General features: G+C 42.4%; 1 protein-coding gene across 1 annotated transcript; it reads left to right on the top strand.

Annotated features, from left to right (window-relative positions):
- Positions 1 to 19: 19 nt before the first annotated feature.
- Positions 20 to 15,989, top strand: Dctn5 (dynactin subunit 5). The gene is made up of 6 exons (XM_021640650.2): positions 20 to 175; positions 1,214 to 1,282; positions 2,635 to 2,753; positions 6,440 to 6,551; positions 11,284 to 11,386; positions 14,854 to 15,989. Exons 1-6 carry the CDS (start codon positions 26 to 28, stop codon positions 14,949 to 14,951), a joined length of 651 nt encoding a protein of 216 aa, XP_021496325.2. The 5' UTR covers positions 20 to 25; the 3' UTR covers positions 14,952 to 15,989.
- The last annotated feature ends 1,794 nt before the right edge of the window (positions 15,990 to 17,783 follow it).

Here is a 17,783-nt window from a genome sequence, read left to right as displayed (position 1 = left end):
TGCCTAGAGGTGATTCGAGCAGTCGATGAGAGTGGAGGGCGGGAATAGCGGAAGTGGAGTGGCAGCCGGAAGTAGGTGGAATCGCGGTCAGCCTGACAGGATCCTGAGGTTCCCAGAGAAGACGGCCATGGAGTTGGGCGAGCTGCTGTACAACAAATCCGAGTACATCGAGACGGTGCGCGTGGGCCGACCCTGTCCCCGCTGACAGCCGAGCGGACCCTGGAGGACCGGACGGTCGCTCCTCCTGTCCCTGCTCCACCCACCCCTGCTCCCTCACTGTTTTCCTTGGGGATGACGTAGAGATGCTTCGGGTTTCGTCTGATTTTGTTATTCTGTCGGTGCATGCATGGATTAGGCTCTCTGCTACCGCACTCCACCTTCCCACCGTGTGTATGCATATGTATGTATGTGTGTGCTCATATTCTTCCTATTGAAATAATGTCTCCCGGAAGAATACACAATACAGCCTATTCGTTCTGATATTAATTACAGTTTCAGGCTTTCTTTGGGCCCTTTTTAAAATAATATTTCACAGTCTCCCAAGGGTCTAAAAAGTTATTGTTTCTGATCACGAACTCATGATAACACGCGTAAAGTTCTGGAAACAAAGCAAGTACAACTATTACGGTTACTATCATTTTTTTTTTTTTTTTTTTTTTTCTGTATGTTCTTACGAGTCTGTGATCATGGGAAAGTCATTTTCCTCATTTAGGGCTGTGAAACCTGAATATTGAACTGGGGTTTGAATGGACACTTGTCATTAGACCTCTCATTAGATACAAATTCTGAATCCATTTCTTGAACATTTAGTTCCTAATCCACCCTTGCTTCTTTGATATATTGCATTTGATCCATTTTATATGTTTTTCGGGGCTGTGGATTAAAATAAGGGTCGTGTGCATGCTAGTCAGGCACTGTTATCTCTAGCTATGCCCTCAGCTTCCCTCCCCTCCCCTCTCCATTTCTTCCTTCTTTAGTTTGTGTGTGTGTGTGTGATGGGACTTTCACTTTGTAGTTTAGTCTGAGCCCAGATTCACAGTCATCCTGCCCAGAGCCAGGACAGTAGGGGTGCAGTACTACACTCGGCCTTCATTCCATTTTAGACTGCACTTCATTTAAAGTAATTTTCTCTGCAATGTGAGCTTTCTTGAAGGAAATTGTAGCCCAGAAATCCTCTCAGCTTTTTCACCCCCAAATTTCTGTTTGCTTTTAGGCATCTGGGAACAAAGTTAGTCGCCAGTCTGTTTTGTGTGGAAGCCAGAACATCGTTCTCAATGGCAAGGTAAGGGACGCGGGCAGCTCCAGGAGGCATACCTTTGCTTGCTTCCACTCGTCACCATCTTAGCAGGGCATATAAAAGAGTGCTGTGTCTCCAGTTTGTTGTACATTTCCAGTTCTTTTTTCTTCGTTTTATTTTTTTTTTCTCCAAATTGGATTTGTCGAGTGCACAAAAATGATCAAGGAAGAGAAGCCAGGAAATTAGCAAGTGCTTCATTAGATGGGAAATGAAGTTTTAAAGAAGATGGATGGGGAGAGCAGTGTAAAGCTTGAAGTGTGAAAGGGGAGGGCAGAACAGACAAAGGGACAGGGCCCGCTGCAAGGAGGGCAAGGTGAAAAGGGAAGAATTTCATTTGAACTGAGCATGAATGTTTTTGTCATTTTCTTAATGTTGTGTCGAGATAAGATGTACATTGCCTTAACTATCATGAATAAAAAAGTGGTGGTGGTGGTGGAGGGAAGGACCAGAATACCTTTATGCCTGAACAAAAAACAATCGCAAATTTCTCTGTTACACTATATCGTGCCTAGGACTCCTAGACACAAAACCTAGAAGAGGCAATACAGTACTTTAAAATAGAAGTCAGTGAAATATTTGCCTGCAATCTCAGCACTTGGAAGCTTGAGACGATCACACCAAGTTTCAGGTCACCTTTGGTTACATAGTGAGCTATAGGTCATCCTTAGAGACATAGTAAGACCCTGTCTCAAAACAAAGTAGAGAATACATGACCAGTATATGTTGAAGATGATTATTACTTAGTGAGAATACAGACCCATATTGCCAGAGCTTCTGACTTCGTTTCAAAACGAACCGGAAATGCGACCAAATGCAGTGGCACAGCCTGTGTGGAAGCAGGTCTCTGACCGAGAGCCCAAGGCTTGGAGGGCCTCAGATGAACTCGAGTGACTCTGAGCAGATAGGTTAACCTGATCTCCATGTATTGTCAGTGTGTGTCCCCTCAGTGAGTCATATTGATGGAGTATCAAGATCAAAGCTTATGATGAATTGCAGTCAAGCCTAAGTTTTTACCTTACAACTGCCCCTTTTATAGAATATTTGATGGCATGGACCATAACATGATGCTCAGTGTTCTGTTCACTATCTTTTATGTTACATTTAGGCTACACTGGTAATTTTTTAAAAGATTTATTTATTTATTATTTATACATCATTCTGCCTGCAAGTATACCTGCACACCAAAAGGGCACAGAATCTCATTATAGGTGGTTGTGAGCCACCATGTAGTTGCTGGGAGTTGAACTCGGGACCTTTGGAAGAACAGCTCTTAACCTCTGAGCCATCTCTCCATCCACCTACTCTGTTAATTTTTTTTAATGTATTTTGCTTTATAGACCATTATAATGAATGACTGTATCATCCGAGGAGATCTGGCGAATGTAAGAGTTGGACGGCACTGTGTTGTGAAAAGCCGTAGCGTCATAAGGCCACCATTCAAGAAATTCAGCAAAGGGTATGTGATTAAATTACCTATTTGTAGTGCTAGGCTCATACTGTTCTTGGTAATATCGCCCATGTCCATGTGTTTAGATGTGTAATGAGAAGGTCTGTCCTGTTTGAGGGCACTAAATGAGAGTTCACAATAATGAGCATCACACTGAGTGATTGTCACCTTGTTCATTTTTCGTTGTCAGAAGTAGAATAGTCCCTATAAGAAATAGAGAAATAAGGCATAAATAGTAAAGCATGAGTAAAATGTGAAGCTGCATTTTCCTCTAGTATGTCATACCAGAATCAGATAGTGCTGAGAAATTCAGATTTTTAATTTAAAATTAAAGAACTCTCAGGACTAATGTAGCCTGTAGTTGCTTAAACTGCAGGTCATGATCCTATGTTATCATTGCATAACTGAATGGAGGGGCCTGGGAAAAATTTGGGAACGAATGAAAGGTTTCTGAATACGCAGGAACCTAAAATTAATTAAAAATGAGATACATAATGAATCCAAGGTTTCTGGCAGTGCTTGCCCATGGTGCAGCTTCAGGTCTGCACACAAACACGCACGCTGCACTGCGCAGAATGTCACACAAGCCACACCAGTGAATGCTGCCGGAAGCACATCCACTCAGGTTTGAACGCCTGTGTGTTATACGTCCTGATGTCTTTACTGTACACACTACGTTTGCTGCTCTTAGAGAAACAATAGTTTAAGTACTGAAAAGAAACTAGTAATATTTTCCTACAGTCATTCCTTAACACGTAACTATAAAATTAGTGTGTCCTTGGATTTAATGTCTTAGAATGGTGGGTTTTGAGGCTAGAGAGAGATGGCTCAGTGGTTAAGTGGTCTTGCAAAAGACCTGGGTGGCTTACAGCTGTCTGTTGTTCCAGTTCTAAAGGACTGGTTCATTCTGTCCTCCTTGGACTCTTGTATACCTGAGGTGTATATAAACTCATGCAAGCAAATACACCTACATATAAAACAAATCTTTCAAAACAAGATTGTTGGTTTTTAACAATTACTGTTTGTGTTTCATTAAAAGAAAAAAAATTAATGAATGTAATTTGGCTTGAGATTAGGACATATTTTTCCAGTAGTTTCTGAAATGTCCTCAAACATACCTGCCATTTTGTATTAATCTTCTTTGCAAAGTGGCTTTCTCAGCATTGGTAATTATAAAATTGGAATATTAGTCAACTCTGAACAACAGTGAAAATGCTCTGTTTTGTGTTATCAAATACCCAGGCAAACCTTAATTCTTTATGTAAAAATAAATAAACATACCATTTGCTTTTGTCTTTAATAATGGCAAAATTTTAAAATAAATTTCTTTATGATTTACAGTGAGATTGGCCACATTGAGATCAGTATGGCTAGAGGCTCTTTATGATCTATTACCAGTAAATTTTTTTGTGTGTGTATGTTTCTTTGAGATACGTCTAGTGTAGCTCATACTGTCCCGGAACCCCCTAATTTTCCTTACTCAACCACCTAGAGCTGAGGCTATAGGTGTGAGGCACCGCACTCAGCTTAAATGTTTCTCTAGTAAACCTATTCTGTATACTTGTATACTGGTTCACATGAAAAACAATTTCTTGGGTAAAAAGGTATCAGGAGTAGAAAAAGTTTAAGAGGACTTAATGTAGACTGTTGTGTGATCAAGGAATTCACTGTTGCACAAGAGGAAGAGACTAAAAGTATTAAAATTCACAAAGTTCAAGTAAGTCTTGAGTCTTAGAGGACAGATACTAAGACTTAAAAAATATTCCTTATAGAACAGGGCTGGAATCACTTCTCGGCCTTTTGGCTAAGATCAAGTGTAGAACAGGGCTGGAAAGAGTGAGCAAACAGCTACTTTATATCTCATCTAGCCCACAACTTAAAGTATAATCTCAGAGCTGGAGAGATGGCTCAGTGGTTATGAGTGCTTACTGCTCTGTCAAAGCACCAGGTTCAAATCCCAGCATCCATATTAGATGGCCTATAACTCTAGCTCCAAGAAATCCACCACTCCATTCTGGCCTCTGTAGATACCCAGAAACACACAAAAATAAAATGTGTTTAAAAAAACAAAAACCATGGTTTGATAAATGTTACTATAGAAACACTGTCAGTGATGTCTGAGGAAATGTAGAGAATGGGAATGATATTAGATGTCTGGGGGAATCCTGATAACTCCTATTCATCCTTAAAGTCTTGACTTAAGTATAATCTTTTTTGTTTTGTTTTGGAGATAGGTTCCCTATGTAGCTCTGGCCAACCTGGAACCCAGAGATCTATGAGACCAGGCTGGCCCTAAATTCACAGAAATGTGCCTGTCTCTGCCTCACAAGTGCCAGGATTAAAGGTGCAAACTATATCTGGCTTTAAATTCCACTATTAGGCTTTCCCAAAGCCCCTGTCTAGGTAAAGTGTTCTTGTTATGTACTGCCATAGCTTTATATCACAGCTGTAACTAATTATGTATGTAGTCCTTACTCTGGTTTCTTCTGATTCTACATTCCTCATACAAAGATGTGTTTTGCCTAGGAAAGAGCCTGGCACACAGTAGGAACTCAGTAAATATGGTAGAACTGTTAAAGTTTAAGAATGTTGTGAACTAGGGCTGCAGAAATGGCTCAGAGGTTAGGAACACTGGCTGTTCTTCCTAAGATTCTGAGTTCAATTTCCAGCAACCACATGGTAGCCCACAACCATTTATAAGATCTAGAGCCCTCTTCTGGTGCTGAGGCACACATGCAGGCAGAATGTTGTATAAATAATAAATAAATCTTAAAAAAAAATGTTGGGAACTAAAACAATGTCTTATGATTTGGGAATATAGAGGACTTGTTAGCATGCAGAAGGCCCTGGGTTCAGTCCTAGCACAGCATGAACAGGGGATGGTAGCACATAGCTTTGGTTCACAGGCAAGGGGTCAGATGGTCAAGGTTATGTTCTTCTACATAGCATATTGAGGCCAGCGTGGGCTATGTGAAACCCTGTTCTCTCCTGTAGCCCCCAAGTTTGTTTTTGCTATCTGTTGGGCACCCAAACTGATAGCCTATGAACTTGTCAGTCCTGGAAACAGATAACTAAACATGTGATCTGTGAACTTTGTCCAAGAAAGCAGGGTTGAGTTAGTACCCACTCATTTTAGTTTGTTTTGAAGATCCTACTCCTTCTGCTTTACTCTTTTCTTGTGCCATCCAGCAAGTCTGATTTTGAGGTATTAGCCTGATTCCTTGGTCTCAACATATGGAATTTCTGTGTCTTGAGGATTGTTTCCTTGTAAGGAATAGTCTTATTAGGACTTGATAAAAACTGAGGGTATGGTTCTTGCCTGTAATCTCACTGCTCAAGAAGCTGAGTCAGAATGATCAAGGGTTTGAGGCCATCCTGGGCTATGTGACAAATTCCAGTTTAGCCTGGGCAACATAGAAAGAGTCCGTCTGTAAAGATCGGGCCAGGTGACAAATGTCTGTAAACCCAGAGCTTGGGAGGCAGAGGCAAGAGGATCTCAGTGAGTTTGAGGCCACTCTACAGAGTGAGATCCAGGATACTCAGGACTACAAAAAGGGACCATGTCTCAAAAAAACAAAACAAAAGAGTCTATTTGTAAATAAAAATATGTTGAGATTATGATCTATAGTTCTGTAAATCTTAACCCAAACTCAATCACCTTTACTTTTCCTTGTTTATCTTCTGTTTCTTTTTAGTGTTGCATTCTTTCCTCTACATATTGGGGATCATGTCTTTATTGAGGAGGACTGTGTGGTCAACGCTGCTCAAATCGGTTCTTATGTTCATGTTGGGAAGAATTGTGTGATTGTGAGTATATGACTCACTTAACCAAGCAGCTTCATTTCCTCTCTGTTTTTCCCTTCCCACCCCATCTTTGGGACTCTGTCCCTGTAACAGTGGAAGGAGTCATTTCCAGTTTCCTGGGGTTAAGTTTTTCTTACTGGATTTGGAGTTTTTCCCTCAAATTTATTATAATGGCTGGTGAGCTGGGCATCTAGCTCAGTGGTAGAGTGCTTACGTAGCTTGTACAAGGCTCTGGATTTGGTTCTTCAGCACTGCAGAGACATACCCAAAATAAAACCAAGTCATAATGGCTAGCCTTGACTGAACCTCTTCCCTATGGTATTAAACTCTTTCCCTGGGGCTGAGGAGACAGTGCAGACTGTAAAGCACCAGTCACACAAGAATGAATTTGACCTCTAGAGCCCATATAAAGAGCCAGGTGTAACTTGTAACCCCAGCACTGGGGCGGCCAGAAACAGGCAGATCCCTGGGGCCCACTGGCCAGCCAGCCTACTTGCTAAGCACAAGAGCAATGAAAGATCCTGTCTCACAAAAAAAAAAAAAAAAAAAAAAAAAAAAGGTGAATGGTGCCTGAGGACCAACACTGGAGGTTGACGTCTGGCCTCTGAATGAATGTGCACGCACATATGTATCCTGACACGAACACATTCATGTACTCACACATGTATACACACACAAAACTCCTTTTCCTGATGAGAGGATTGAGGACTGTAGATCCTAGGGGATTTGACAGAGGTAGCAGTGGTAGAGCTAGGGCTTCAGTATACATGCCATTTGAATAGTGGCACTGCTGCATCGGCTCGTTTTGTTGTTTTCTTATAGAACTTACAGTGTGATGAGGGTGAAGGATATAATGGGCAAACTGAAACTGGCACAGAAAGCAGTGGTTGCCTGGGCAGTTCAGGAGAGGGACTGTTGTGTGTGAGGGTCAGTGTCACCAAAGAGCATATTGTTAGGGTACTGCAGGTCATGCAGGGTGCAGATAGACCCCTGGGTCAGCAGCACCTGGAAGACCCTGGTCCATAGAAGCAGAGGCATCCCAGACAAGGTTTGGATTTCTTGCTGTTTCATAGCTGAAGAAGCAGGTGTGGGGTTTCTGAGAATCATGTTCTACTTGAGAATGATAATAACCAAAGTTTGTTTGACTAAAGTCTAGAGAAGATGTTTTCTACATTTTAGATGTGTACCACAGACTAGATTATAGTAAAGCCCAGGTTCTCCCACACCAATATACAGAACCAACTCTCTACCCTAAGTAAGCAGCAGATGTTAAAGTATCAAAATCCATGCAGTTCATGTTCTGAGAGCCACAAAGACTCAATGTAGGTGGTCAGTGCAGTGGGGCTCAAGTTGATGAGAAAACAGTTCTAATCAGATTTTACTCAGAATTGGGGGAACGATAATTCTGCCACATAGTCTTGTTACAAAGGAATTCCTTAGTATGTGTAGAGAAAAAGGTTTAGTTCAGCTGTATGTAAAAGTAAGGAAAATGATAAAAAGATCTCAGCCAGGTAGTGCTGGGGCACGTCTTTAATCCCAGCACTTGGGAGGCAGAGATAGGCAGATCTCTGAGTTTGAAGCCAGCCTGGTCTACAGAGCCAGTTCTGGGGCAACCAGGGCTACACAGAGAAACCCTGGCTTGGGGGAGGAGGGAATAGGAAAAGAAAAAAAAAGTTTATCTCAAAAAGAAGAAAGGAGAATAGTGATTAAAGGAGCGAATAGAGGGAGATGGAATAAAGGTACTAAAATACAGCTAAGTAAAAAAGACATTCTAGTGCACAGCACGGCAAAGTAGGCACAGTTTACAGCTCACTGTATACTTATGATGAGCCTGAAGAGGCATTTGAAAGCTCTAAACATGAAGTGATAAGACAATCAAAATTCCAGTTACAGTGATTTGATCAACACATGTTCTGTGCTGAAGTGTATACATCACACTTCAACTTATAAATACAAATAATTATTGCATACTGGTTATTACATACTGCTGCCAGAAATTTAACCCCTGGCCTTGTGTATGCCTGGCAAGCATTCTGTCCTGAGCTACATGTCTAACACTTAAAACACTTTTTTTTTTTTTTTTAAGACAGGGTCTGGCTAAGTTACTTGCAGTAATGGGGAACTTGCTCTGTGGCCTAGATGGGCCTTGAACTCGTTTCACTGCTGTCACATTCCAGCATTCCAGTTAGCTGGGTTGTAGGTCTGTACCACCATTCCTGGCTAGATACTCTGCTTTTTGTACCTCTTTTCAGAATATCACCTTGTCATTGTTCAGTGTGGTGAGTACTTGTTAAACCTTGACAAATTTTAAGGCCTTTTAGGCTTTAGAGTCTTTTAGAACTGTAGACTCTCAGAGCTGAAGTCTGCCTGCCTTCTTGGCCCACAGGCTTCTCCATAGTGCCCCATGTGACAGTCTAACGCTGGCTTGTTGTGGAAGGTGTAAATCGGAACTGCCATACGCCAGCAGGAAACGCTTAGCAAGCAATATCCTAGGCATTACAGTGCATCGGCTTCACGCTTGGTACCTCCCATCGTGGCGGCGTTGTTGTTGGTGTGCTGACTCCAGGGTGAGGAAACCAAGGCTCAGTGACGCTGACTTGGCTTGCAGTAAGCTGTCCAGGACAGGGCAAAATGAGCAGCATAGCTGCAGTTTCGGATTCCTCCTTGGAGGAAGAATGGAGAAGCATTTTACCTTCTCCACTATTACCAGTCCACTCATGTCTTAAGACTATCTGCACTCTCCATATTGCTGTGAAATAATGCCTATATTCAGAATGTTCCTGAAATTCAATTAAACTCTATTTCTCCAAGTAGGCAGGATCTAAGTGGGTGGGGTGGCCAACTAGTGGACAAAGCAGGCTTCAGGCTCTATGTTGGCTGGCAGGGGTAGTGAGAAGATCCCTTCCCACTGTTTTTTTCTAGGGCCCCTTGTCTATGGATCCCAACATGGGAATGTGCCGTGCTTTACTTAGCACATTCTGTTCTCATATGCTTAGTTTTGGGATTAGGAGTACAGGCATGACCTTAGAGAATGCATCACCAGGAAAGCTAGACAGTTGATGTCTTTGAAAATACCATAGCTAATTCATGAATGAGACCTTCCAGGGGAGAATGAACAGCTATACTTACAGCCAGCTTCTGAGTCAGACACATCAGCTGCTGCCAGTCTTCTTTCCATCCAGCTGGAGGCAGCTTAACTGTTCATGAAATTCAGACATTGCAGATAGGAGCTTTAATTTTTTTTTCCAGGTTTGGTGGTGCACACCTTTAATCCCGGTACTTGGGGGAGAGGGGAGAGACATGTGGATCTCTGTGAGGTCAACCTGATCCACAAAGCAAGTTCCAGGACAGCCAGAGCTGTTACACAGAGAAACCCTGTCTCCAAAAAACAAAAATGAAAAAGAAAGTTATTTTCTTTTATGTGTATGAGTGTTTGCCTGCATTTATATCTGTACATTGCATGCCTCCTAGGTGGCTGCAGAGGTCAGAAGAGGGCATAAGAGATAGAAGATTTGCCTTGTGGGTGCAGGAAATTGAACCTGGGTCTTTTTTCGGAAGAGAATAGAGTGTTCTTAACTGCTAGGCCATCTCTGTAGCCCCTGAGTTTTGTTTTTGTTTTGAGACAGGGTCTCACTACTAGCTGGCCTGAAACTCACAAGAGATCTGCTTGCCTGCACTTCATCTGTGCTGGGATTAAAGTAGGCTGCTACCATTTCCGGTGGTAGAAGCTTTTTTAAAAGTTCCTTTAGGGAAGCTGGAGAGATGGCTCAGGAGATAAGGGCACTGGCTGTTCTTCCAGAGGACCCAGAGTCAGTTTCCAGCACCCACATAATGGCTTACCACCATCTATAACTCCAGCTTCAGGGCCTCCAAAGGTACCAGACACGTGCATAGACACATAATAAATAACATTTTAAAAGATTTCATTTGGCAGCATACTTTTCTTCTGGAAGTACATGTGGCTTGGATAATTAATTATCAGAAAATTTAAACATATTCACAATAAAGTGTCTAATATTTGGGAAAACCCCAAGGCTGAGTAGGTTAGCATTATTCTAGTATTTATTTACATTCCTACATTCTCAGCCAGGTATTTTTCATCAGATTGTCTAATCTCATTTCTTCTATCTGTTTTACTACTGAGATTTTTGTCAAATTGTTTTTATCAAGAGACAGGTAAATTTACAGGCTCTAGTAAAGACAGCTAACAGGGGCTGGGGAGATGTATATGCTGTGTACGGTGAAGGATCTCAGCTTAAATCTCCAGCATCCAAGTAAAAGCTGGGCATGGTGGCACAGGCCTGTAACCCCAGTGCTGGAGAGAGGTGGAGACAGTGCTGGGGCTGCAGTGTACACATATAGTCACACACAAACACACACATACACTTACACACATGTTCTTTACTTCTCCTGTCAGGTTCTACTTGGAAGAATACAATTCCAACCCTCTTATTGTCCTTAGGTCCCTGTCTATTATAAGCTACCACGAATGCCTGGATATGGTGGTACATGCCAGTAATCCTAGCACTCTGGAAGTAGAAGCACTTGGATCTCTAAGTTTGAGGCCGGCCTGGTTAACATAAATGACTCCAGACCAAGTAGAGCTACAGTAATGAGACACTGTCATAAAAATATCACAAAAAGCGATGATGTAAAATTGCCTTCCACACAGCATACTAAACAAGCTTTACTCCCATGTCTTGATTAGTACCAATTAATAAGATTTTAATTTCAGGGGCGCCGGTGTGTCTTGAAAGACTGCTGCAAAATTCTCGACAATACAGTATTACCTCCAGAAACTGTGGTCCCACCATTCACCATCTTCTCAGGCTGCCCAGGTAATGTTGATGTTAAAATGTCTATTTCAACCACCTTCAAACTGTTTCCATCACTAAAGTAATGCATAAGACCATGTCTCTGATAATGCAGTTTAGCAACAAAGTACCTAAAAAGGACATATGAATAAGTTGTCTTGGTGGGAATGGTGTTTGTTTGTTGAGACAGGGGTCTTTTTGTGCAGCCTTGGCTACCCTGGAACTCGCTATGTAGGCTAGGCTGCCCTTGAACTCAAAGAGAGCTGACTGAATGTGTCTCCCTAGTGCTGAGGTTAAAGGCGTACACCGCCATACCCAGTGAACAAGCTGCAGTTTGAATGAGTAACTGGATTCACAATAAAAAAAAAATTTTTTTAAAAGCAAGCCAGACGTGGTGCTGCATCCCTTTAGTCCCAGCAGAGGCAGGTAGATCTCTGTGAGTTCCAGACTAGCCTGGTCTACAAAGAGAGCTCAGGACAGCCAAGGATATGCAGAAAAACTATGTCTTGAAAAAAAAAAAACCAAAACAAACAAACAAAAATTAAAAAGGAAATTATCAGAAACAAAGAGGAAATGAGACCCACACTGGTATATTACAGTGTTGATTGTTGATTTCACAGTAGAGTGGTTTAAAATGTGGTGCTTGTGTGGGGATAGGAGATAAAGCCTTAGATCCATACATGGTAGAGAGATCCTCGAATACTTTTGGAAGGTATACCCCTCAAAAAGGTTGCTATATGGGCTGGGGAGATGGCTCAGTAGTTAAGAGCACTGGATGCTCTTCCACAGGACCTGGGTTCAATTCCTGGTACCCACATGGCAGCTCAGCTTTCTGTAAGTCCAGTTCTAGGGGATTCAACTTCCTCTTCTAGGCTCCGCATTAGCCAGGCACACACAAGGTATACAGACAAACATGCAGGTAAAACACCTGTACACAGAAAAATAAATAAATACCATTAAAGAAGAAAAGGTTGCTTTGTAATAAATCTGCCACCAGCACATGGGACAAAGAAGTCTTTCTGTCTTGACTGGGGCTGTGAGTGGACAAAGGAGAAAGGAAATCTCTTTAGAGATATGTGTGCTTCATCTTCTTAACGTGTTCAAGTTCTTTAGTCCCAACTTCTTATGGTCATTGAACGCTAAAGACAGAAGATAAGGAAACCATCCTGGTATCTCAGGTGAAAACAATAAAGATTCTTTGAAAAGGCCCAGCCACATGGAGCCATCCAGGTCTCCGTATATGAGCAGACTGAGGCTGGCAGGTGTGCCGTTCCACTGTCAAAGCCATATCCAGCACCAGAGACCCTCATTCAGAGCCAACGCTTCTGCACCACAACAGATGTTTCTGGTGTTTCTTTTGCGTCTCATAGATAAGTGGCAGACATTTGGGTACTTTATTGGTACTTTCATCTTAGAATTCAAGTATGCAGGCTTGCAGAAAATCTGGCACATTTATAGAGAGTTACAGGAGAGCTATGAAATTGAGCTATGAAACTAAAAGAAATGGAATCCAGGATTGGTCTCGATCAGAAGCCAGGAGCAGCTCAGCTGCTACTGCAGCCAGGCAGGTAGTGCAGTGACTAAAGTCATAGCCATCATGACTGCTTGACCTGAGAGCATGAAAGCTGATATTTAAGGAACAGCTGAACATGGGAATTTTATGTGGTATCTCTGAATTCTTAAAGTTGTCTTTTATTACATAAAGATTAAATACTGTGAAATTTAGGGGCTGGAGAGATGGCTCAGCAGTTAAGAGCACTTGTTTCTCTTGTAGAGGACCTGGGTTCGATTCCAAGCACCCGCAAGATACCACACAGCCATCCATATACAAATCCCTCTTTTGATTTCCTTGGGCACTAGGCATGAATGTGGTGCACAAACACACATGCAGGCAAAACATTCATACACATTTAAAAGAAATTGTGAGCCAGGTCTACACCTTTAATCCCAGCACTTGGGAAGTAGAGGCAGGCAGATGTCTGTGACTTCCAGGCCAACCTGGTTTACTTGGTGAGTTCCAGGACAGCCAAGACTACATTGTTTGTCTCAAACAAAGAAGTAAAACAAAAGAAAAATGCTGTGACGTTTAAACATGTTTGCAGGCCTAACGTGCACTTTTTATTTGTAGAGTGCCTTTGAGAAGTTTCTGAGTTTTTTTCCCCATTTACTCAGCGCATTTTGTAAATATATGAAATATGTAGGTGTGCTTATATATTTGAATGGATAATACAGGTATTTGAAACACACCTTTGTAAATGAAATCAAACTCTACTACTCTGTACTGCTTGGAAACTACCCTTTATTTAGCTCTGTACCTCGAGCAACTTTTCAAGTGGTATGTAGAATACCACATCATTCCTCTCAAGAGTTACAGGTTTCACACGCAGAATAGGTAGGTTTACTACAAAGCATTGAATCAGTCCCACAGGATAATCATTAGAAGTTGTGCCTGGGCACTATCAGAAACTGCTGTCCTGACATTCTTTCACATGTACTGTGAAACAGTATCTCTGACATACATTCTTAGAAGTTGACTTGTGGGTCACAAGATATGAATGTTGAAAACTTTGCTGACTATTATTTTTTGTGTGTGTATGTATTTTTGCCCACATACATCTCTGCATGCAGCGCACAGACCTGGAGTTATACTTGCTTGTTAGCTGTCATGTTGGTGCTGGGACTGAACCTAGGACCTCTCTGCAGAACAGTTGGTTGGTGCTTTTAACTGCCAAGGCATCTCTCTAGCCCTTTGCTGGCTAGTTTTAAAGTGCCCTTCAAAACATCTGAGTGGAGACAGTGCCTCTGTTTCAGAATATTTTGGTGGTGGTGGTGGTGGGATTTTTTTGAGACAGGGTTTCTCTATGTAGTCCTGGCTGTCCTAGAACTCACTCTGTAGACCAGGCTGGCCTCAAACACAGAGATCTGCCTGCCTCTGCCTCCCGATGCTGGGATTAAAGTGTGTACCACCATACAGTGAAATCCTTAATCATGCTTGTTCCATCTTGGACCGCTCTGTTGTCTTCCTTTGATCCATCTGTACCTAGTATCATTGCTTTGGTGGATTCAGTTTCCCTGTAGGAATGGCAGGCAATTCTTCCCTCGGGAATAAGGATACGGCTGAGTGGGGCTCACACTGGAGTCCTGAAGATAGAAAGCCCTGTGTGGAACAACCAGCAGCAGTCAGAGGTGCCTTCTCTCTTTGGATCTTTCAAGCATGTTCTGACCTCCTGCAGCTAGAATTTGTTTCTTCATTTGGAAAGCTAGTGTTTGTTTCCCAAACACAAACTCCAGCCTTTCAGAAGATGTATGTAGTCAACATTCTTGTCAGTCTGAAGATGAAGAACCTCAATGTTAGGTCCTTACAGCAGAATACAAAAGTCCTTATAATAAAAAAGATCCTTACAATGGCCTGCAGAACGGTATGGCCTGCAGAATGGTAGGGCTGCAGGCCTGTGTGGCTCCTTTGCTTGACTGGGTCTCTCTTTCCTCAGGACTCTTCTCAGGGGAGCTCCCAGAATGCACCCAGGAGCTGATGATTGATGTCACCAAGAGCTACTACCAGAAGTTTCTACCCCTAACACAAGTCTAATGTCTTTGCTTCATACCCTGAATTCTTCTGAACTCTAATATGAACTTGGAGAAAGAGAGCAGTCAGTGACGACAAGAGCTACCATGTTCTTAACTTCTACTCTCTCTCTCTTTCTTTTTTTTTTTAATTTGGAAATTTCAATCCTTCAAGGCTCCGAGTATTTAAGAATGTAATAAGAAGGCTAAAGAGATGGCTCAGTGGTTAAGAGCACTGGCTGCTCTTCTACATGACTCAGGTTCACTTTCCTACATGGCCCTACAACTGTCTGTAACTCCAGTTCCAGGGGATCTGATGGGTTTCTGGCTTCCACGGGCACCAGACATACACATGGTAAAGACATATACAGCCAAAATGTCCCTTCATATAAAATAATGAACTTAAACAAAAGAATTTTAATAAAAGAACATCTGGAGGAGTTGTGTTTATATACTGTGCTTACACCTGATCTGTCAACAGTCACCATACCATCGTCTGAGGACGAAAAGATCTGTTCATAACACTCCATCCCTGTGGTCCTGCAGATAGCTAGAACCTGGCTGGCATGGGCCTGTAGAACAATAGCACCCTGCCAGCATGGGGTCACATATCGCAGACACTGTCCACAACCATATCCTATCCCCACTGCACACCACCCACACAGATGACGCTCTACTTTCCTGCTGCTAAAGAACCGGTGGCTACAATTTCTTATACCCTGGGGAAAGGTGATTTCAGATCCCAGGTTTCTATTGGCTATTAAAACATGAGGAAAAGAGATGGGTTGTTGTTGTGGTGAATAAAAAGAATGTTTATTATTATTAGCCCTGTGATTATCCAACCTCCAACAGGTTGTGGTGACACATACTTGTCATCCTAGCACCTGGGAGGTAGAAGCAGGAGGAGTAAGAGCTACATAGTGAGCTCACACTTGCCTGGTGTGCTACATGAGACCAGGCTTCAAAACATCAAAAACAAAATCAGTAAAAGAAAATGTGGAGCAGTGCTACCTGTTTTTGTTTCTGAGTGACCTTAGCTGTTAATAAAAGACTTCAAACATCCTGTTTTAGACTCATTCATTTAAAGAGGGGAACCCACACTGTAGATTTTGCTTCTACAAAGATCCATGCTTAGGTCTTCAGTATGAATGTCTTTGTCAGGTTCTCATTGCTTGTCTCAATGTTCACTTCACCAAAAACGAGCATTTGTGAACCTTTCTCTCTAGCCTAGAAGCATTTGTCCACCAAGCCAAAACTCCCATGCTTCAGACCAAAATATTTGTACTTGTGGTCAGCCTCACATATGCATGAGAGGCTTTTCCAGTCATTCTGTGGACACAGAGCCTGAGGAAGTGTCATGGCCAGTGCCATCTTCCCAGCTCCCCTAGCTGATAGCGCATCCCCTCCTGGTTCTGCTCCGAATCCTTGGTTTAGAGGTGAAGGGCTTGGTTAACCTAGTGCTCTCAGAGACTATGGCAGAACAGGTCAGCAGGGAATGGTGGGACTCAGCAGGAGCTATCTTTACTTACATCTTAGTGGGCTTGCCAGAAAAACCTGTGTGAACTCAGCTCTAACCCAATTCAGAGCTGCTTTCTGTTTGTCATTTGTCATTTTTTTATGTTGGTGCACAAAAGATTGGCACATGAAACACATTTGTGAAGTGAAGGTGATCACTCCACCTCCAGTAATTGCAGCTGCTGCTCCTTAGGCTTCACTTCCCACCTGGAGCCATGTTAGAGGGTTCCTGTTCACTGGCTTGCTTGTTTCCAACACTGATACTATAATGTGAATGTTATTCATGTTTTGCAAGAAGGAACCAGACGGAAGCCATTGAATGCAGCTTCCATTTTGAATATGGGTCAAATAAAGTTTAAGTTCTCAAGACCTCCCTGGTAGGTAACTGACATCCTGCTTGGCAGAAAGAGACCTGTACTTGGGTGACTGGCATCCTAATTGGCAAGTTGAGACATGAATGCTAGGCAAGTCGCCACGGAATGGGCTAAGTGTACCACAAAGGCATATTCCCAAGGAAGTCCCCTATCCGTAAATCCTGATTGGTGTGATAACTTGGCACAGTTGTTTGTGGATTTCAGGCTTAAAAACTCTCTACCAGTCTGTTCTGCAGCCCAGATTGATCAGTAGTGGCCTGAGTACACTCAGTTTTCATCATCTGCTTAAATACTAAGATGAACACAGTCAGCTCCCGAGTTTGTACTGTTTTCCTGACTGGTCAGGTTTGCAGCCTAATTCAATAAAGATCTTGCTTTGCTGGACTTTTGTGACTACTTGGGTTGTTTTGGATTTTCAGACCCCAACAGTTCAACAAATGAAATAAAAACTCAGAGCTATGGGACAACTTGGTGCCATTTGTATAGTGAAACCTGGCTGACCCAGGAATCCCCCGTGGCCTACGCTGGTCAGCTCTGCCCTATAAAGACAAGAGGAGCTTGTCTTTGGATACTCTTTGCCGTGTCTTCACTGATACCAGCAATCGCTGATGGTTCTGAGTTTTCTTAGTCATATCAGACAACTGCCCCAAGTTCTCTGTCCTTTGGTGTTACCAAAAAGGGGAATGTTAGATGCTATCTAGGCTAACTACTGATATTTTCAGAGCATGCCTGGCAGGTCACCTATCCAGCTTGTGTTTAAGACCTCCAAAAGGAAGTTTGTCTTTTTTTTTTTTCTTTTTTACAACCAACTCCATTTTGTTAATTAACTGAAGTTAAAAATAAGTTTGACCAGGCAGTGGTGGTGCACACTTTCAATCCCAGCTTTAGGGAGGCAGAGGCAGGCGGATCTCTTGAGTTCAAGGCCAGCCTGGTCTACAGAGCGAGTTCCAGGATAGCCAAAGCTACAC

This window comes from Meriones unguiculatus, chromosome 14 (genome assembly GCF_030254825.1).
Source record: "Meriones unguiculatus strain TT.TT164.6M chromosome 14, Bangor_MerUng_6.1, whole genome shotgun sequence".
Lineage (NCBI taxonomy): Eukaryota > Metazoa > Chordata > Mammalia > Rodentia > Muridae > Meriones > Meriones unguiculatus.
Note: the sequence above shows the minus strand (reverse complement) of the source record. Positions and strands in the feature narration are given on the sequence as shown.

Bases quoted from the DNA above. Each gene is read 5' to 3' on its own strand.
- Dctn5 (XM_021640650.2), top strand. From the start codon at position 26: ATGAGAGTGGAGGGCGGGAATAGCGGAAGTGGAGTGGCAGCCGGAAGT. The intron at 1,283-2,634 runs GTAAGGGACGCG...TTTGCTTTATAG, and splicing joins ACATCGTTCTCAATGGCAAG to ACCATTATAATGAATGACTG. The intron at 6,552-11,283 runs GTGAGTATATGA...TTTTAATTTCAG, and splicing joins TTGGGAAGAATTGTGTGATT to GGGCGCCGGTGTGTCTTGAA.